General features: G+C 45.3%; 1 protein-coding gene across 2 annotated transcripts in view; it reads right to left on the bottom strand.

Annotated features, from left to right (window-relative positions):
* CTPS2 (CTP synthase 2) overlaps positions 1–22209 on the bottom strand; it is a 1454337-nt gene that overhangs the window by 211463 nt on the left and 1220665 nt on the right. For both annotated transcript variants that reach the window (XM_086934328.1, XM_086934329.1), the window contains exon 17: positions 5296–5440. In XM_086934328.1, the coding sequence (XP_086790454.1) occupies positions 5296–5440 (145 nt within the window). The remainder of the gene's footprint in view (positions 1–5295; positions 5441–22209) is intronic.

Genomic DNA, 22209 nt, shown 5'->3' with positions numbered 1-22209 from the left:
TCCTCTTTGGTCGTTTTTTCTTGTTCTTTAAACGTTTCATTTTCACACTTTCTCAGGGTGCTCCTGACATCCTTTAGCAGCTCCTCTGACGGTTGCGCACACTTCGAATCTACCTCTCTGATCAGGGCATCGAGGGATGAAATTTCCTGAAGTCGTTTAATTGTATTTGCTTTTTATGTCCTGGTGATTTTTTTCTGAATCTCCTCCAGTCTCGCGAGAGTGGCGTCTTCCTCTTCTCCCTGAAGCTGGTGCAGTTGTTGAAATTCCGCCAGAGTTTTTGTCTTCTTAGCTTCCACACCCTTTGTGTGGTACACACTATAGTCATGCATAAGTCACACTACACAAAGCACAACCTACACCAGTGATAATGAGCATAGTCTTTAAACCTGCCCTACCTGCTGTAAATGAAGTGCAGCAGGTATTGGCCTATACCGTCTGCGTTACCTGGAAGGTGAAGTCAGAGGTGCTATAATATTGTGACCTGCTAGGGTTCAGAACAGGTTTGCAATTTAAAAGACTTTCACTTCAGAAAATCAGTGTGGGGCACATTATGCACAACTGTCCTTATGTGTCGATGTGCTGGAGGCACATCTTTGCTATTCTCATTGGGATTATTATTCAGCAGGCCTACAAGGAGGTTAAGCCTGAACTCAGAGTTACTTGAGCTAATGGAAGACAAAATCAATAGTCTCGTCCAAAAATCCTCCAGTACCCCACTTCACGGTACGGGAGCATTTCCACGCTCCGGTCTTTGTGTTGCTCCCCTGCCCCCTCGTTGGTTGTGCTTGCTGTCTTGCCCCCCCTTGTTGGTTGTGCTTGCTGTCCTGCCCCCCCCTCGTGTGCTTACTTGTGATCCGGTTTTTGTGCCTCTGTTCCCTGCTTGCGCATCTGTTCCCTGCTTGTGATCCGGTTTTTGTGTTGCTCCCCTGCCCCCTCGTTGGTTGTGCTTGCTGTGTTGCTCCCCTGCCCCCTCGTTGGTTGTGCTTGCTGTGTTGCTCCCCTACCCCCTTGTCGGTTGTGCTTGCTGTCCTGCCCCCCCCCTCGTTGGTTGTGCTTGCTGTCCTGCCCCCCCCCCTCGTTGGTTGCGCTTGCATGTGATCCGTTTTTTGTTCCTTTGTGCCTCTGTGCCCTGCTTGTGATCCAGTTTTTCGTGCCTCTATTCCCTAGGGCGTTACTGGGCAGAGAGTTGTGTGTGGCTCTGTGTGTGTGAGGCTCTGTGCGTGTGTGACTCTGTGTGTGTGTGACTCTGTGTGTGTGTGGGTGGGTGCGTATGGGTGGGTCTGTGTGTGTGTGTGGGTGACTCTGTGTGGGTGGCTCTGTATGTGTGTGGGTGGCTTTGTGTGTGTGTGGCTCTATGTGGGTGCAAATACAATAGGTCTTGCATTTGCGAGAGATTAAGCTATTGGCATTGTAAATGACAATGCCATTTATTTATGTTTTAAAAACAAAAACATAAATAATGTCATGAGCAATGCCAATAGCTCTAACTTTAACAAAGCCGAGACCATTGCATTGTAAATGCTTGTTTGTTTTAGCTTCCCAGATGTTTTTGTAAATGTTGCAAAGTGTGCTATGAATCGCCCTCTTTATCTGACTGTGTCTTTAACAGGAGAGAAACCTTTTCCTTCTTGTTTCACACACCAAATACATTGATTAAAATAAACAGAGTGTGTACCCTATTGAGTAAAGATTCTGCTTGGTGATTCCTGCCACACTATTGTGTTGGCAAGCACGGATGAAATTAAATTTGTGAATGTCTTTACAATATGCATACGGGTATCTCAGAGTTTGACCTGTCTAGAAACAGGTTTTTATCTCTTTTACATGTAGACTGTATTCCTTCACACAATAACTTTGCAATTACAGTCCTCTGGCACAACAATCAGACAAATGTTGTATATCCAGATGAAATCCTGAAGGTGTGTAATGGGTTGACACTGATGGATTAGGGTTTCACGTAAATAAAACCTGCTTGGTCTAAACCTACCATGGTGTGAGTTATTAACAAAGTTTGAAATTAATTGAAAAGAATTAACATAAAGTCGAGAAAAAGAATTAGAAAGGTGCGGAAAAATTACACTGCGATTAAGTAGGCCACAAATGATTTCTGTACCATGAGTAAAAATACGAAAAAGATTTGTATTGTTCGTTAACATAATTAAGCAAATGGAAGAGGTGTAGCGCAGTGGCCAGGGTGCCCGACCACGGGGTTCCCGGTTTGATCCCTGGCTCCGTCGGGAGGTTAGCCCAGCACCATGTGACTCTGGGCAATAGCTTGCTTAATCTTCCCGACGGCCCCCAGTGCCGGGACACCTCTCTGGATGTACCTGTGCGCTTTACAAATGCCGGTGTGTATATATATATATAAATACAGAATAATAGTTTAAAATGATTTTGTTCTATTATACTAATGAAGAGATTGAAATGAAATCATGAGATGAAACTTTTGTTTTTGAATAAATAATAAAATCATGTTTATTTCGCCTAGAGAAAGTGAAAGTTTTTCAAGAAGGCCTCAGCATTGGCGTTATGGGTAATTTTGCTTTAAAATGCGAAATACAGAAATCACGTTTATTTCTTCAAAGCTGTCTATTGTGTTCTTTATTCTCGAGTGGCTGCTATCTGTCCAGTGTATCTACGATGCTTCCTACTGTTGCAGGGAAAAAAGCATGTTTCTTATGATAAACTGAACTGCTAAATGTTTCCAAATGCATCTGAAAATGTGTGCGCTGAGCAAGGAGAAGATTTGATTTCCTCTGCTGGAGGACGATGATGACAGCATGGAACTAAAACAACGGACGTGTGAGAGGGAAGAGCGATGGAAGTTGTGTGACTTAACAACCTATGCCTGACAACAAATCAGAAAAGGATTTTTCCAGATTTAGTTACAAGAATAGGCCAGAATTGATAAACATTAGGGTATAATTATTTGTGTTAGATTCAGAGAGGTGAAGGCAGAGAGGGAAGAGAGAGTTGGTGTTAGATCTATCTGAGGCTTTCATGTGCGCTGTTTTTTGATGTACTTAGTTGATGCTGTCTGTAAGCTGACTCCTTAACTTTGCTCCTCATACCTCATGAGAATAGTTCCAGCTTTCCCTCTCGGGGGGACTGGTGGTATTTTCAGCTATTATCACGCTGTGTTAAAGTTTTCTACATTTGTATGAAATTCTGTATTTGCAATTGATCTTATCAAATAATTCTCTTTTGTCTCTTACACTATTCACTCAACTCATGCTCCTTAATTGAGATGTTACTGTGATTACCTATATTATGGTCTTGAGTGAATATTCAGATTCGATATTGTGCTTCGGTTTGACCAATTCATATATGATTACAAAGGATATAGATAAAAGCAAACTAACAGAGAAACGGGGTCACCGTTTATTCATTATGATGATAAAGAAATGTATATAAATGTATATAGAAAGGTACAAATGTAAATATTCTCTTTGTTCTATGTCCTCATAAGGGGAATATTTCATCTAGCACCTGCCAAATTCTTCGGTTCGTCTGAGGACCAGACGTAATATGGGCCAGAATATGTCTTGTAAATAGAGAGAGAAAAATATAGGCAAATAAGCAAACTGATTATAGTGCGTGGTATAAATGGTTATACGCTCTGCTTTGGTTACCAGAAACCCTTTCCCACTGTGCTGTGCATTATCAAAACTGTAGAGATAGATCCAAAGGTAATCCATAAAACCTCCCCAATGACTTCATATTGATTGTCATATTGATGAAGGGCATCACACAGATGAGAAAAAGGGAACAACTTGATGAGCAGAAAAGTGGACAAGTTGATGAGCCGGTTTCAGATGGCTGAATTATAAGATTTATTTTTTTACGTTGCAATTGTGCACTGTTATTATTACTTATATACATACACATATATTTCTTAAAAATATTCCTTCCTATTTTATTCTATTGTGATGATCTGGTGTGCTAAGGGTGGAATGATTGCATTGATTGCCGATTGATCAGGATAGGAAATATTTATTTGGTTTTGAGTTTTTAATCGTAAACGGTTGGGCTAAGATACCCAGCATGCGTATGAAAATTAAGTTGAATATGGTGGGATGCAAATATTTATTATTATAATAGTTCCATAGATAATTGATGTATCCATCTAGTACATTAATGTTAACAATATCACAGACCAAAAATATTATACCTATCAACATACAGAACATTTCCATTAAGACAAGTCACTTTTCCCTAAATTTGCTAAATCCTCAGAGAATTCTCCAAAACACACCTCTGACTTGCACACGTAATCAACATCCTGGGGTAAGTCCATTCCTTTAGCATTGCCCCCTTCCTTCCCATAACGTTCTCTAGCAGGAAACCAGCCACTCATTCCTACACCAACCACACCTATGTGAAGCGATATTACAGCAAGCAGCACTATTGAAGCTACTTATAATTCTTATTCTTAAAACCCAAACATTCTAAAAACACTGGAACCCTTTCCTCACACCTCTGCTCTTCTGTATTGCAGCCATGCAAGACCCTTTTGTCTTTCTTTGCCCCACTGGTGTCATCTCCAGCAGGATACTGTACCTCTAGGATACAGTAAAAGGTCATCTGATGGATCATTTGCAACATCCTAGGGTAATCCAATGCCTTGAACGTTGCTTCCTTCCTTCCTATAACCTGCAGCGGCCGGTACACGTAAGACCGGTGGGGCTAGGTGAGGGCGAATTCGATGGACAATGAAGAGGGAAAAATAATTATTTATTTAATTTTTCTTCGTCATCATCCGTCAAAATCCTGCCTCACCTGGCCCACCGCTCTTACCTGCACGGGCCACGGCTGTCTATAGCATTGTTTAGCAGGAAACCAACCACTCATTCATACACCAACCCCTCCTATGTGAAGCAATATTACATATAGCAGCATGACTGAAACTACTTACCATTCTTATTCTTAAAACCCAACCAATCTAAAAATGCTGACGCCCTTTCCTTAAATTTCTGCTCTTCTGAGCTGCCGCTTTGCTTGACCCTCTTCTCATTTTTTGTCCCATTGGTGTATTCAAAGGTAATCTGATGGGCTATAGTATATAGGTTGCATGTTATTACTGGAATGTGATCTGTACCATCAATTATAAAGCTCAGTGACAAACTGGTGAAAGTGAATTAAATGATGCTTAACAGGGTAATCCCAAAGTCCTAATATAATGGGACTATTTTCAAATTTTAGCATAAAGACATTAAACTAATACTGCCAGCGTTTTAACTGCACTCTCCATTTATGTGGAAAGTCCCACACTGTACACAAATAACGGATATTCACCTGTGGGACAGCTTGCATCCATTCTTTAAATATAGGTCGAGCTTTCCAGTTGCTGCCATCAGTAGACCGATATAAGGTGGCGAAGGCTTCATAGGTCTGGACAAAAACTCTGGATGAAACTGCACACCGACAAAATATGGATGATCTAAAAGAAAAAAAGAAACTCCACAGTCAATTACATAGTTTAGATAGCATAATGGGAAATAAAGAAAACACACAGACAAAAGACTCTACCGTGATTTATAGTGGTTCCCATTTGCTGAATACATTTTTATAGAATTTACAGTGGGTACTCTTGGCTCATGGGTGTTTAAATATGGCAGCCTTAGAGCTACGGAGTGTTGGTGTAATGTCAGCTATTAGAAAAGTGGTTTCAAGAAGAGACTTACTTCAGTGGATTGATATGTTAGGCTAGGATGACAAGCTATGCTACAATATTTTCAGGTGGCTCACTGGAGAGCTCAATTGATAAGTAGAACATTAGGATTAGATTAGGCCCACAAGGCACAGCAGATATGTCTACTTTCTCTGCCCTCTATAACATTACAGACCCTACTTGTTCTTCAATTATGTATTTGCTTTCATACTACTGCTCATAACGGTGATCAGTTACGCACACAGGGCTCTAATCACAAAGGTATTTTCAATAGTAGATGTACGTTTTTGTCGACAATTATCTCAATTTATGCCAGTTGAGAGAGCGCAATTTGAATAAAAAATATGTATGAACCATATTCACAAGCATATCGCATAAACGTAGAATCTATAACGTGAAGTTAACACTTGTAGTGTAAAGTTAGCCGATGTAACCAATGTATTTGTATCTATTCTATAAAGTGTATTAGAATTAGAAAGGCCCGTATACATAGTGGGCTAATATAGAAATGTATATTAATGCTTAAGAATAGTAGAACGTGTAAAACTGAATAGACGTGTGTAACATGAAACAGAGAAAACGGCGAAACGTAAAGTGACGAAATGTGCAGAGAATGTATAGCACGATGTAAGCAAGAGAATATAAATGTTGCGTTATATGTAGAATGTATTCACTTATAAGCAAACGATTTGCTAAATACGAGTATATATAAATGTGTGTTAAAGGTTATACTGTGTAGAAGGGTTTGTAGGAATGTTAGAAGGGTTTAGGTCATATGTGATTTTAACCTAACTGACCAAGAGTTCGCAGGAGTGTAGTCCGCTGTATGTAATTTAGTGGGCTCACAGGAGTCGTGAATAGCCTTGATCTGAATGTGCGAGACAAGAGTCAAAGGTCTTGCTAGATTTAAGGTGACAATGCCGGACGAAGTTTATGGCCTAAACGTGATAAGAGACGCTTGGAATTTGAGTCTTGTTTAGAAACGACCGTTCACAGGACCAACTAAGGTTACGAATACAGTCGTAAAGAGTAGAGTTCTGCTGAGGTGATAGACTCTTGCTCCGAAAGTGTCAAATGTAATGTCAAATGAAGTCACCAGCAAGAAGACGAAGATGGCGTCTAAGGAGAAGGGTCAACTTAACGGACGACGAGAAGAGATGAAGCCATGGAAAGAGCAAAGAATTACATCATGGGGAAAGTACGTGGTGGGCGTCAAAGGGGCGTTCCACCCATACTGCGATTGTGTATTTTAGGGACAGCACCCTGGGGAGGAGAAGTTAGGAGCGAGCGCAGAAGAACAGAGCGCGAGAGAGCAGTAGGCCGAGGACCCTTAGAGAGCGGATGGGTAGGCAGAGAGGGTACTGCTTCTCGATAGAAATTACCATTAGGGGTTAAGAGAGTTTGAACTTCTTTGGAAGTCAAACTGCTGACACCTTTTTAGGTAAGGAACTTGCGAAGTAGGGATGTCACCTAGTACAGAGTAGGGACAGAATTAACTTGTCTATTCTTTTGTAGATGACGCAACAGGACCACATTGTATCTATGCTTTAATCTGGAGATTTGGAATTGATTTTAATTGTATTCTTTTGTATACTTATTGAAACTTATCCTGAGAGGATTGTATATGCACTTAATTCGGATTTTATATAAAATTCTTAAAACTTCATCAGTTGTAAGTGGTCATTCAGAGTTGTGTCAGTTTATGGGGTTTATCTAACCTATGCGGGGTTTGTCTTTTACTCAATGACAGAAAATAACCGATCCAAATTGATGAATGAGATTAGTATCTAAGTGATCAAAAAGGGTATCAAAATCTCATTCCCCGCACAGTCATGAACCCCAAAAAAGTATTCCTGGCATGTGTAAATAGACCATCACAATACCCCAAAGATGGTCCTTGGATTCACACTAATAAATCCTAAACTCAGTCCTGGTTGAGTGGCCAAAAGCAGCCAGGCTTTGCTGGAAGAACATGTGTTGAGAATTTCAAATTACCAACATGGACGATAAGTAATTGACATGACTTGAGAGAACCCCAACACCTATTTATAAAAATCGAGTGTATTTCGATCTTAATGTAGACACCAAAATAAACTGAATAGCATACATACAACAACAGTAATAGATTTTGTAAGTAATAGAAAAACAATGCAAAATAATACAAGGAAAATGTAACATTGCGGACTATGAGAAAATTCACTAGTGACAATCAGTCACTTGCAGGTCAAGTTGTGTTGCACCCTTGCAGGGTAAAGGTGATGTGGGTCCCAGGCCAAACCACAACAGTCAGTTCCATCTTATCTGGCCTGCGGAGCCTTGGTGCAGAGGTGTCCTGGCTCTCAGTGGTGCTGAACGGGAGCTGCGGGAGAGCTGCTTTTGCCACTGAAACAATACTGCAGGGGGAAAAGATGCAAAAAGACCACAATGGAGTGGTTGCTGACATTGATCACGGGTCGGATGGAGTTCCCACTAAATGCAGCATCAAGTACAGGGGTCGGTTGCCAGAATCCCGACCCGCAAGTCTTGATAGTGGAAAGTAGTGCGAAAAGTAACTTAAACATTTGGTGGTCTTGGGGAACGCAGTCGCAGCCTGTAACTTTGTGGGGCACAAGACTACAGTTCCAACACTACACTAGTCCATCTGGATTTGGGAAATCCCTCGGAGGGCCGGATGACCAGTGAATCTTCAAATCCAGATTGTTGTTTTACCTGCTGTTTGCACGGGACTAGTACCACCAGTCCAGGGGCATCTGAGGGTGCTTCGGACTTCCACAGGAGCCCCTCCGCCCGGGAGTGCCGAGTTTTAGCAAAGGATGAGGGATGTTCATGCAGTTCCAAGTCTGTTGTCAAAGGCACAAAGTATCCCTCTTTTGCTTTGGTGCTGTGGGCAAAGTCCTGTTGTCGCAGACACTGGTCTCTACTGGGTCCTTCCATGATGCATGTTGTTCAGATCTGAGGTTCAGGTGGCAGGAGGGTCAATGAAATTCTAGATTTAGGGGAGTTAGGGGTGTGGGCGCTAGTAGCCAATGGGCAGCTAGTCCCTGCAGCTAATCAGCTCCTGAGGTGACCACATCCAAGGGTTTGGGGTACCTTAACTACTGATAACCTCTATTTTGCCACTTCTAAAGATTGCTGAAATCTAATTTTAGTGTACAGATCAGGCTGCTCACCCTGGAGGTGTGGCTATCATTCTGGGGGGTGTACAACTCCTTGACTAACTAATGCCCCACCTGTCCAGGTGCAAATGTGCCTGGGGCAGGCGGAAGACTGTTTCCTACCTACACTGGGAGTCAGTCTTGATGCATATCGGAGGTGGTGCAGCCTCTGAAGCTCACCGCCATGTGGAGCCATTTCACTAGCCTGCTTGAGAAGAGGGAGTTGTGACCTCCTTTCTTCCCAAGCCTTTGTTCCTGACTCCTCAGAGTGATCCCACTATCTGGCAGGAGGTCAGAATCTCGTCTTGGTGGCAGCAGGCATGAGAACGCCGGCTTGCCAGCCAGAGCACAGGGAGGGCTGGGGCAACTAGGTGGGCAACCTCTAAGCTGCCACCTGGGTGCATGCCACATCACTCCTGGCACCAGATTTGTGTCAGGGTTAAGCAGGCATGTTCTTTGATACCAAACATGACATATTTAGGCAGTACCATAATGGAGCTGCCAACCTCGAGTTTGCCCGAGTGCCGGTCCATGTTATCTTATGAATCGTCTATCACTTATAGTGTCCTTCAATAGTAAAGGGCACTATTGAGATATATAAGCTTGCAGTTACAGATCGACACACTTAATATACTGCACCCTGCCTCCTAGGCCCAGTAGTCCTTCCTTGGGGGTGACTGACATATATTAAAAATAGTGCATTGGCTGTGCGGCACAAGGTAAGGGCATAGTCAAGTTCAAGCAGTTGGTACTGTTCCTGCTGTATGCAATGGCAGGCCTGCTGTCACTAGTTTATTTGGGTCACTCACTCAGGGTGGCACAACATTATGCTGCAAGCCCTGGGGACCCCTTTAACATCCATGACCTGGGTACCACTGGTACCATATACTAGGGACTTATAAGGGGGGTAAAGTCCTTGCCAATTGGTTGGGTTTACTAATTCACACATAACAGTTTTGGCAAAAGAAACTCACACTGGGGCCTGGATAGCAGCCTGCAGTGCACTATTAGAGTCGAAAACCAGCAAAGAGACCTTTTTTCTTACACAACCTCCGCCCGAGCCAACATGCCAGGAGAATCAGCCGAACCTTGGGAGGGTCTTCCTGACTTGTCAGCGAGGAAGAATATAAAGAAAACTGGTTGTACTATTGCAGGGCTTACTCTGCCACACATCCTCCTATCAAGGTCACTCTATCTGGGTAGTTGCAGTTGACCCACCTCAACAGTAAAAAGACCCATTTTAAATTGAACTTTAACTACAGCTGTATCTCTTTTACTCTGTGTAGTGAGGTATATAGCTCTTCTAACGCTACCTTTGTTAGGGCAATATCTAACTCACCCACAGAGGTCGCCCTACACTTGAGAAACCCCATCATGACCAGCAGGGCCAGGGGGTGCTAACTTGCAATAGGCCATGGTGCCTACCTCCCAAGCCCAGTGCATTATTGCCATGAAGGCAGGCATTCAGTAGAGGCTATTGACAGCAGTCAGTATCCAAAACCACACCCGGAGCTCTCCACTGACATTTAGATGAGCTAGCTTAGGGGCAATTGTGCTTGGAACCTCTTTTGCTGCTTTGGAGTGGACAGCTACCACTTCCTGTGGAAGACACCGCTATTTCACTCTCCCTCTGTCAGTTCAGGAATGACACCCTGATTCTGAGCAACTGCCTGACTTTTCAGGACTTCTTTCGGGTCTGGAGAGACCTTACCAGTGCCACCTTTGGGGTTCACCTTACTGGGGCAGAATGTCCTTGGCCTGCTTGATCTCTAGTTAAGAGTGGCTTCTCTTTACTTTTGCTACCAATTTTCCATTTTTTGTTGGGGCCTAAGTCTCCTAATTTTAGGGACAGGATCCCCAGGAACTTTGGGCTGGCCGGTGCCCTGGGGGACCGCCCATTCTGGGATCAGACTGACATCTGGGAGGCCACTGCCTAGGATACATTCTAGGGGGAGGTCAGGACTGACTACCCTCTTTACCAGCTAAGGATACCGTCCCTTTTAGGGGCACTAAGGTTACAGGTCTGACGGTGGCATCCTATGGGACTACCCTTACTCTTCTTGTTACCCCTGGCACATACTGATCTGGGGACACCAATATATCAACCACTATGGTATGATTGGCACCTGTGTATCTCAAGTCAGTGGCAGGATCCCATTCAAGTGAATGGAGTAGAAGTGTCTACTATCATCCTCAGGGATCACAAGCTTACCATTTGGACCCTCCTCCTAGTTAAATGCTAAGAGAACCTCCAGATCTGAGGTGTCCTCCCCGATGGACAGCCCAGTGCGAACCATATTTTTGAGGCAAGCTACATCCCCTCTGTTGTGCCCTGCCTGTTGGCAATCAAAGCACTGCCTCCTATCCAAGAGCCCAGGGCCCCCCTGACTCTGCTTGACAGAGATGGGGTGGGTTCTACTCTCCTTCTTTTTTTAGGGTTGTAGGGTCCAAACGGAGTCTCTTTGGTGGGTTTACCACCTCCCTTCTTTGGTTTTTGTAGGCCTAACCCCCCTTTCCGGAGTCACCACCTCCCTGGGCTTTCTTGGGTACTCTTGCCTTACCCACTCATCTTGCCCAGCCCTCTGGGTCTAGAAAGATCTGAATGCACTGAAAAGAGGATGGAAGAAGGACTGCCCTGCTGTTCTCTGGATACGGCATAGAGAAGCCATTGCTGATCCTTGGGCTAGCAAAGAGACGGCTGTGCCTTTAGTGCCCTTCTCAGGGAAGGTCATCCCTGAGCCCCAGACAGTGTGAACTCCAAGAATTAGCTAGCTGGCTTCCTGTTGCAGTTTCAGGGCCACAAAACCTGAAGAAGCCTGCCTTGGCGAGTTGGTAGCCATAATTGATGATGCTCAAAAGCTGCACCGAGTCTCCTGGACCCGGGAGAGTCATCAGAGTGAAGTTTAGTTCCCCAAGATGGAAACTAGCTTCAGTTAAAGGGAACCACTGGTTTTACTGTAACCGGAGACCAGTTGATCAGTGGCAACATTTTTTTGGCTAAATTTCATTTGGACTTCGAGGGACACCGACTTCTGTGGTCAAAACCGCCCCACCATGTTATTGGACCAAGGGAGGGCAACAGAAAGTCCCCCGTCGACCAGATCAGCTTCCACAGCATTCTTCAGCATTCCGTATCTCCGGTATCAGGACCACTCCGTTGATTCTACGGTGGTTCGTCTATGGAGCCTAGAGCTGGAATGGAGACTACTTTGACTGCAAGGTAACTATCCTGGCAAACCTTATCAACACCTGTAACTTGCTCCCTGCCTGAGTTGGTTGCCCAGAGTAATCAAATACAAATTTACAAAAGTTTTCAAAGTAACCATTAACTACGGTAATCGCCAATGCTTGTTTGCGAGTGGAGTGAAAAGCAATGTTTTACAATGTGCATTCATTTTTTTATCTCTGGAACCCTCAGGTGGATTTCGTTTGTTTAGATGTCTAAAAATTCATAAAATGAGATCTATTTTTATAAATTGATTTTGGATTTCCTTTGTCATAGTTCTTTCTTATATGATTGTTTTGATACTTCTAAATGCTTTGCAATTTGCACTTGTTCCTTTGGTAAAGGCTGATTGCTCGAAGCTACAGCTACCCAGGATTGAGCTGAGGTTTTACATATTAGCCTCAATGGACCAAGAAAAATTTGTGAGTTAATTACACGGTGAGGTGGCACCAGCACACCATATAACAAACTGCTTTCCTCACAGAGAGTGCCTGTGTTTTGTAGGGAATTGGTTTTGCACTGCAAGGGAACACTTCCAGGACAAAAATTATCCTTTAACACTTTCCCTGCTTTGAATATCTGCAGCACACATGTGAATAGGGAAAATGAAGAGAAATCAAAGCATTTCTCTGCCTCAAGCCTGCTTTGCCACAAATCCCTGTTTATTAATGTTTGGAGAAATAGATAGTGATTTGCATCAAACCTAATGAGTAATTTACTGGGAACATCAATATACCACCCACAGAACACCCTCCCTGAAACACAGGTAGCAAAGCAACGCAAAGCGTGATTTGTGTTCGATAGTAATCTCAGCATAACACTGTGTCATGTTTGAGTTACAAAAGTAACACAAATCCAGCGCAATTCATAAGTAAGTCTGGGCCCAATTTCTGAAGAACATAGGGGGAGATTTACCAAGCTTTTGTGCCGATTTTGCGACACAAAAGTGACGCAAAACGACGCAAAATCTTTTTTTTGTTATTTACTTTCCAGAGCTAAACTTGTTTAGCACTGGAAATAACGTAAAAGTAATGTGAAGCAGTGTTACTTTGCGCCATGGGAGAGTACCAAGGGTGTTGCATGGGCGGTCCCATGCAACCACCCAAGGGGCCTCATTTATGAGAAATGACGCATCGCTGCGTGAAAGCCGCGATGCATCACTTCTCAGTGCGCACTCCTTGCGACATTGCTGATGCGTCATATTTAATGTATGATGCATTATGTCGCAAGGAGTTACAGATACGTCAGTATTTCTGACGTATCTGTAAGCGTAAAAGTGACGCATTGCTGGAGTGTGTCACAAAAGTGACGCAACTCCAGCAATGCGTCCTTTCACATGGGGCAAGCCCCATGAGAAAGGGCCTGCGTCAGTCTTACGCCTGCTGTGAGGCAGGCGCAAGATTTTGACGCAACTGCGTCCTAAAAGTGACGCAGTGAAATCTCATAGATTTCGCTGCGTCACTTCTACGACCCTTCCTTGCGTCAATACGCCCCCCCTTGCATACATTATACCTGGCGCAGGTATAATGTGGCGCAGGGGTTTACAAAGTGACGCATCTACCTAGATGCATCACTTTGTAAATATGGCACAACTATGTGCATTTTTTACGCCACTGGTGCGTCACAAAAAGTGACGCACTGGCGGCGTAAAAGTGACGCACAGCCTCATAAATGAGGCCCCAGGTTTCTAACACTAAACCCCAATTTACTAAAAACAGTAGATTGGGTTTAGCATGAGAAAACTGCGCCCTTTTTCAACTAGGCATAAGGAAGAAGAAATGCTTTTATTTCTCCTTCCTTTTCCGACTTTGCATGCGTGCTGCACGCATACAAAGTGGGAAAAGCTTTCCCTTATGTTGATCGTAGTATTTTGTACAGGAAGTGTACCCTTCCTGTACAAAACCTATGCTGGACTCATGCACACACCCTACCTAGCGCTGCGGCGCTAAGGTGTGTGCATGGCGCACAGCAGCTGTAATCAGCGCCGGTGCAAGAGAAAGGGGAGAAGATAGCCATATCTTTGAAGATATGGCGCTCTCCTGCTCCCTCCCTGTTGCGCAACGCAGCACAGACTCGCAGGGGCTGCGCTGCACGACTTTTTCGTAAATCTCCCCCATAGTATATTACCGGAAGAATTCAATGTTTACCCCTCAACCTTGCATGCCCTTTTTTTCCTCTGAAGTATACAACTTCAGCAAAGAATGTGTCAGTCTGCTAAAAGGCTGCGAGTTGGTACAGTGCCCCTAATTTCATATTTATCAGCCCAACATCTCCTCTCCATCCTGAAGAGCAGGCAGTGGATCACGCCTACTGTCTCCTTCAGTGGCCAACCTTCAGTCAAGTGCTGCTATTTTCAACATCAAATTACAACACTGCCTGACCAACACCTGGGGACTCTGAAGACACCGGCTTATTTAAGGTGTTGCACCAATCGAACGAGAACATTGCGTTATATAATGGCGCCATGATTAAGGCTTCAAACGCCATCATTGCCAATAACATTCTATCAAGAGTACTAATGAAAAATCTTAATTAAAAAGATAGAAGCCTTTTTGTGTCAACCAACTAACTTTTAACAAGTAAGGGCTGAAGAAAGCAAATTTAAGCCAGACATAAAATAAGTATTTTTGTTGATGACATAGTGAGATTAAAGCATGTGTCTTCCCGTGCTCTAAAACGAGAAAACGGTTTGACAGCGCAAAAGGAAATATAGCTTTTGAATTGGACAAGACAGAGTCTGGAAATTATACTGCACTTTGAAAACACTTACATGCTGCCTGTATTGATTTGATTTCTTTTAAAGAAACTAATGGTGGTAAAAGCAGAAACATTCATCTTGGAAAGCCAGGTTGATGAAATATGCTACTGTGCCTTGAGTGCACTACACAATAACGAGAAAAGCTGTTCATTTGATCACTTTAGGATGGAATGATTTGCTCATCACTGTCTTGAGTCATTCCTGGGGATCCTCAGACTCTACTACCATGTGCAGAGACTATATCACACTTTTGTGCGTGCAGCAAGAAATGTTTGTGGTAATATCAGGGAAATCAATAGTGACAAGCATTGGCAAAGCCAATTGATTTCGCCTATTTGAAATCTATTGGGTCTGTCAACTTTTTTAACATGTTACACAGCAGTTATCGTCTAAAGTAAAAAAAAAAAGCACTATGACGTGGCTAGCATTGACAGCGTCATAGCGCTTTTGCATTTTTATTTTGGTTTAAGCCATGTTGCACAGCAGCTAAACATTGACAAAGCCAATAGATTTCGCATTGGTGAAACCTATTAGCATTGTCAATGCTTATTTTAGTTTTATTTCTAAGCCCGAAGAATAAGCAGTAAGGTGTATTGACTACACCTGGAGGCCGCCCTCCTAAAGTTATGTAGGGTGTATTTTTGGCTAGCAACAGCTCGAGTGGCCTGTTAAAATTGAATAGGGTACCTGAACTGACCCTCTTACCCCAAAATATTCCAAACATGTTTTAAACAGCTGGTGCATTTTGAGCATACCACAAAATTATCTACCAGGAACATTATGATGTGCACATCAATTGTGTTGCATACTAAGCAGTGTTCAGTTCTGTTGCAATACTAGAGGATTTCCCTTCAAACGGACTAAAGAAAACAATGGAGGTCTTTGGCTAAGCAGGAACAAAGGAAGGCCAGTGGAAGGAAACTGGCCACAGGAAACAGTACCTGGTCCAAGCTCCACAACAAGGACAAAGAAGTGAAGTGGAGCAGAAACCTGGAGACAGTTGAGGGCGCTGACCAACAGGAAGAAAAGTAATGAGAGTGACGTGTTAGCCAGCCAATGCTAAGTGAAGGAAAATACCAGGTGGGCTCTGAGTCCCTTTTAAGATTAATTGTTTCGCTACAAGAGATTTTGCAAGCATTTCACAAGTGTTGTGCAGGCAAAACCTAAATACTGGCTCAGTAGACTATAAAACAAGCCCACAAAGCTACAAAACCCAGCCTGCATACTGTCCTATCAGATCAGCTCATCTGGCGCTCCCTTTTTTGCCCTATATGTCAGTCCGACCCAGCTCAAGGCACACCAAGAATGATTCACACATGCTGCACAAAATGTGAAAATATATACATGATAAGGAAAAGCTGTCGTCTAGAGCAAGACAATTTTAAAAAAAAATTTGTTCATTGCAATTTCAAAGACAAACATATAGGCAAGTTACATTAGAACAGCATTAGGCAGTGCCTCACAAGTAATCATCAGACAATCATAAGAGCAGCATCATCTATCAAAATCAGCAGTATTATGCAAGTAATTACATCCTTCGAATATCAATTAGGCAGTAACATGACGGTGACAACAGTAAGCGAGGTCATGGGGCCATGAAATGTTGGCCGATCTATTGTCGAAGGCACGTCAACCACCGTGTTTGGTGACCTGAGCCCCAATCCCGTTGGAAGAAGCTGTGTAAGCTAAGGAGGATCACTCATGTTATTTGTGACTGTGTCGCTGTTACAGCCATCCCCTGCCCTCCCCTCCACCCCAGTCTGTGCGTCTCCATCTATTGCATCATCCGTGCTTGAGCGTTAGACATAAACGTGCCATCCAGTAGAAGGGACTAGAAGTTTTTGGGCCTATTCCTCGGGGGCATCAGATTGTTATATAACTCAGTTTGGGTACAGCAATATATCAATTCTCTCTTCCAGAAAGCAAGGGAAGGGGGAGGGCCTCTCATCCAGGTTCTAGCAACGCACCACCTAGCTATTCGGAACGCCATGTCGACTACCCTCCTCTGGGCGGGGCGTAAGGGTTTGGAGTAACCCAGAAGGGCCAATAGAGGGTCCGGGTCCAGTGTCGGGGACAGTGTTCTGCTAATTTCCGTGTATATCGCCTGCCAGAAAGGGAAGATGACTGGGCAGGACCAGGCAACATGCAGGAAATCCGCCATCGGGGCCCTGCATCTTTCGCACTCAGGTGAATTGCGCATGCGGTACCTGTGGAGTCTCTCTGGGGTGTAATAGGTTCTGTTCAAATATTTAAAGTGTATGAGTCTGTGTCGACCGTTTAGGGAGATCTTTCTAGTGCTAGCACAGCAATAGTTCCACAGTTCCTCGTTCAACTCAGTGCCTAAGTCACTCTGCCAGGCCAATCTCGGCTTCGTGTATTCAGTGTATTTCTCTGTTTGGGCTATGCTATAGAGGTTAGTCATTAACTTTACAGGGGTTCTCGCAGCAACCACGTAGTCAAAAGCAGACACTGTTACCAGTTCCTCCCTGTCATTGCCAAGTAGCCCCCGCATAGCATGTCGCACCATATGAAACTGAAATCGCGATGTCAAAGTGGGGTTCTGCTCAGCAGCGTTAACCTCGTCCCAGGTTCGCGCTGTGCCAGCCGTAAATAAGTCACCCATGGTGTGCAGACCAAGCTGATGAAGGGCCAGGATTACCCCTCTCTCCCAACAAGGGGCTAGCCAGTGGCACCATTCAATCTCCGCCCGAGGGGAGTACAGTAAGGTACACGCCTGCATCTCCATCAAGCGATGCCAGGCATGTATAACAGAGTTCAGGGAATCTAAAATGCAAGTGCGGCGATCACTAAACATCGTCAGTAGTGCCGGTAAAGGGGTCGGGTCCGCAACTATCCTCTCAATACGAACGTAGGGAGCGTCATGTGGGCCATGTATCCAGGAATAAGCATGAGCACACTGTGCAACTCGATAGTAGAGTTACATGTCTGGTGCATTCAGACCTCCTGCTGCATATGGACGCACCAGAATGGTCCAGGCCACCCAGTGGGAAGAAAGGGTCATCGGAATATTATAGAATAAGAAGAGAAATTGCGGGAGAATCACCATTTTCATCAGGGAAATGCGCCCTAGAAGTGATAGCGGGAGGGAAATCCATTTCTCTATATCATCCTCCAGCCGCGATATGGCACGCCCATAGTTTTCACTGATAACGATCTCAGAGTCCGTGTGGGGGCGAATCCCTAGATACCGTACCGCATCAGTAGTCCACTGTAGTGGATACTCCGGTTCAAACTGTGCGGTGGAGGGCATTAGAGGGAACATAAGGGACTTAGCCCAGTTGACCTGAATGCCAGAAAGTGAACCAAAAAGAACTACCTCTCTCAAAACCGTGGAGAGGTGTGTGGCGGGGTCAAGAACATAAAGCAGTGTGTCGTCCGCGTAGGTGGAAACAATAAGGTGATAGGTTGGGTAGCGGATACCTCGGTGACTATGATACTCCCGAAGAGCACAAGCCAGCGGCTCAGCAGCCAACGCATAAAGTATCGGAGAGAGGGGGCCCCCCTGCCTCGTCCGACAGCAATGGATTCCGAAACCAGCGGGCCTATGCGAATGCGTGCCGTCGGCAAGGAGTATAACACCGTAAGGAGCTGTAAGAAAAGTTGTCCCACACCCATCCTTTTCAGCACCTGGTGGAGGAACACCCATTCTACTGAATCGAATGCCTTCTCCATGTCCAGGAAGACTGCGACAGCTGATACCTCTGGATGCGTATGTTGAAACGCAGCGAAGACAGTTCTAATGTTATATGTGAAGTTGAGCGTTGGGACAAATCCTGATTGCTCCGGGGCAACCAGGGATGTGACCATGGTTTGTAAGCGGTTAGAAAGAAGCTTAGCGAAGATTTTTGTATCCACATTCATGACAGAAAGTGGGCGATACGAGGCACAGTCACTCGGATCTTTGTCCGGCTTAAGAATCGCTACAATGATCGCCTCTCTCATAGAAGGAGGCATATTACCTGTGTTGGCCATATCAATTAACAGGGTAAGGAGTTGTGGCATCAATAGTTCAGAGAAAGCCTTATAAAAGCCGACCGTGAGGCCATCGCTGCCCGGCGCGGTGCCACACTTCATGGACGACAGCGCCATTGCAACCTCGTCCCGCTCAAAGGGCCGAGCTAAGAAGTCCCGGTGTAGGTCAGAGAGCCATGGCAGCTCGATATGTGTCAAGTAGTCCACAATACGCTCCTCAGAGCAGGACTCCTTGATGCGTACAGCGTCGCGTAATACTCTCGAAACCGCTACACAATACCTTCGTTGGGGAGCGGAACATCCGAGTCCTCTGAACGCATCACCGGTATCGAGGAGTGGTCTCTACCGTGTTTAGCTAAGCGGGCCAAAACCGAACCCGGGCGATCACCTTCACAATAGCTCCTGGCCGTAGCATACTTCCCCAGGTGTTTAATTTCTGAGTCCACCTCATCATTATATTCTCGTAGAACCCTCGCTATTTCCTGATCAATTGCGACGTCTCCGGTCTGCGCCCTCAGAGCCTCCAGATCCTTAAGTTTACGTTCCAACAGCTCTAGTCGGCCCCTAATCGACCTCAGCACACCTGCGTGTTTCGAGATGGTGACCCCTCTAGTGTATAGTTTAAATGCCTCCCAAACCGATTGAAATTCCTCAACACAGCCCACATTCGTTTCAAAGAAAACCTCCAAAGCAGTCAGTAGCTCCTCTTTGAAGAGGGGATCCAGCAAAGAGTACGGGGGAAGTGCCAGGCAAAAGGCGGGAGCCGCCGGGCGGGCATGGAGCAGGCAATCAGGATTGGCGAGTGGTCCGAGTAGGTTCGGGGCAACACCTCGCATGCCCTTACGTTTTGAAGAAATCGAGAAGACAAAAACCAGTAGTCTATTCTCGTCTATATATTATGTGGGGCTGAGTAGAGTGTAAATCCTCCCTGTGACAGATGTCTATGTCTCCAAACATCAACCTAGTCTAAATTTAGTAGCTGTATGGATAGAGTCCGTGCAGAGGCAGAGGGGATCGCGTTGGGCCATCCGATCTGTCTAGCCCAGGGTGTTGAGTCAGATTAAAATCCCCACCCCAGGAAGTGATCTTGTCAGCGAAGAGATGAATCTTTGCCGCTAAGTCTGTGTAGAAGGCAGGGAAATCAAAGTTAGGACCGTAGGTGTTCACAATACACAAGTCCGCGCCCTTGCCGCGGCAGCTTGTGATAGTAAATCGACCATCATTATCTGTCACTAGTGGCGACCATGTTAAGGAGGATTTCGGGCTGAACCAAGTGAGTACCCCTCTGGCATGCGTGATAAAACCTGCTGCATGTATATTATTCTTGAGCCCTCTATAGCCAAGGATGGGACTATATAGTGGGAGGTGCGTCTCCTGCAAAACAGCAATGCCTACTCTGTGTCTAGCCAAGTATTGGAGGACCCTGCGCACCTTAGAGTGGTCGTTCAAGCCCCGAACGTTCCGGATCAGGAATCTCAACATGTCAGGCCCCTCCATCCCTAAACCCCTGAGCTGCGGAGTGCCACAGGGCTCCTCTCTGAGCCCTGTATTGTTCAACGTGTACATGAGGCCGCTGGCGGGTGTTGTCGAACCATATGGCATTAAAATCGTGTCATATGCCGACGACACCCAGCTTGTGGTCTTGCTGGCCACGAAGAACAACACTCACTCCCCAGCTGACCTGCTAAACTGCCTAGAGGACGTCAAGGGATGGATGACCAACTCCTCCCTCAAACTAAACGGAGACAAGACGGAGCTCATGCTCCTAGGCCCAACCTCCCCTGTGTCTTTCACCTCCTTGTGGCCCAGTGCTCTGGGTCCCCCCCCTACTCACAAGGAAAGTGTGAAAAGCCTGGGAGTATGGCTGGACAATAAACTCTCCTTCTCTACCCAGGCCAAAAAGCTGTCCGCCACTTGCTTTGGCCTACTTAGAATCCTGAGGAAAGTGCTCCCGCTACTTCCCTTAGAGGCCAAAAAGGTGGCAGTACAAGGTCTTATCCAATCCCGCCTGGACTCAAACAATGCGCTATACTTGGGGGCCCCGGAGATGACCCTCAGGAAATTGCAAATTGTTCAAAACTGCGCAGCACGCACCCTGCTGAAAATCCCGCGTACCCAGTCGGCCAAACCTGCTCTAAAAAGTCTCCACTGGCTGCCAGTGAGGCAGAGAGTGGCCTTTAAGGCGCTATGCTTAGCGCACCGCGCCTTTTGGAAAACGGGCCCTGCCATAAACATAGACCTGGTCACCCCCTATCACCCTAAGAGGAACCTTCGGTCGACGGAGGCATTCCTCGCCGTTGTCCCCAGAGTGAAGCGAGCCAGGTCTGGAGGCAGGCTGTTCTCCCTGAACACTGCCAGGCTATGGAATGCTCTTCCCATCTCACTCCGCTCCAACCCAGACCTCCTCGCATTCCGGAAAAATCTAAAGACACTGCTGTTTGCTCAATCATATGTACCCTAGCTCCTTCCAGTCACTTCCCTTCAACCCAGCGCTTGGACGCCTGCGGGCAGCAACCGCGCTTAATAAATACTGTTACAATTACAATTACAATTACAATATTAGTGTCCGTTTCGCTGCATCCATCACTCCTCCAACCCAGTACTTCAGAAAAATAGGAGGGTGGAAACACCTCTCCGTGCTCAGTTGCCAAATGTCTCAATCCAAAAATGCGAGTTCAAAAACTGCCAAAGCCTGCAAATGTCGATAGGTCCTAAAAAAGAGAGGCAATGCCTCGCATGCCCTTACGTTTTGAAGAAATCGAGAAGACAAAAACCAGTAGTCTATTCTCGTCTATATATTATGTGGGGCTGAGTAGAGTGTAAATCCTCCCTGTGACAGATGTCTATGTCTCCAAACATCAACCAAGTCTAAATTTAGTAGCTGTATGGATAGAGTCCGTGCAGAGGCAGAGGGGATCGCGTTGGGCCATCCGTTCTGTCTAGCCCAGGGTGTCGAGTCAGATTAAAATCCCCACCCCAGGAAGTGATCTTGTCAGCGAACAGATGAATCTTTGCCGCTAAGTCGGTGTAGAAGGCAGGGAAATCAAAGTTAGGACCGTAGGTGTTCAAAATACACAAGTCCGCGCCCTTGCCGCGGCAGCTTGTGATAGTAAATCGACCATCATTATCTGTCACTAGTGGCGACCATGTTAAGGAGGATTTCGGGTTGAACCAAGTGAGTACCCCTCTGGCATGCGTGATAAAACCTGCTGCATGTATATTATTGTTGAGACCTCTATAGCCAAGGATGGGACTATATAGTGGGAGGTGCGTCTCCTGCAAAACAGCAATGCCTACTCTGTGTCTAGCCAAGTATTGGAGGACCCTGCGCACCTTAGAGTGGTCGTTCAAGCCCCGAACGTTCCGGATCAGGAATCTCAACGTGTCAGGCCCCTCCATCCCTACC

This window comes from Lissotriton vulgaris, chromosome 8 (genome assembly GCF_964263255.1).
Source record: "Lissotriton vulgaris chromosome 8, aLisVul1.2, whole genome shotgun sequence".
NCBI lineage: Eukaryota > Metazoa > Chordata > Amphibia > Caudata > Salamandridae > Lissotriton > Lissotriton vulgaris.
This window is presented reverse-complemented; position numbering and strand designations above follow the sequence as displayed.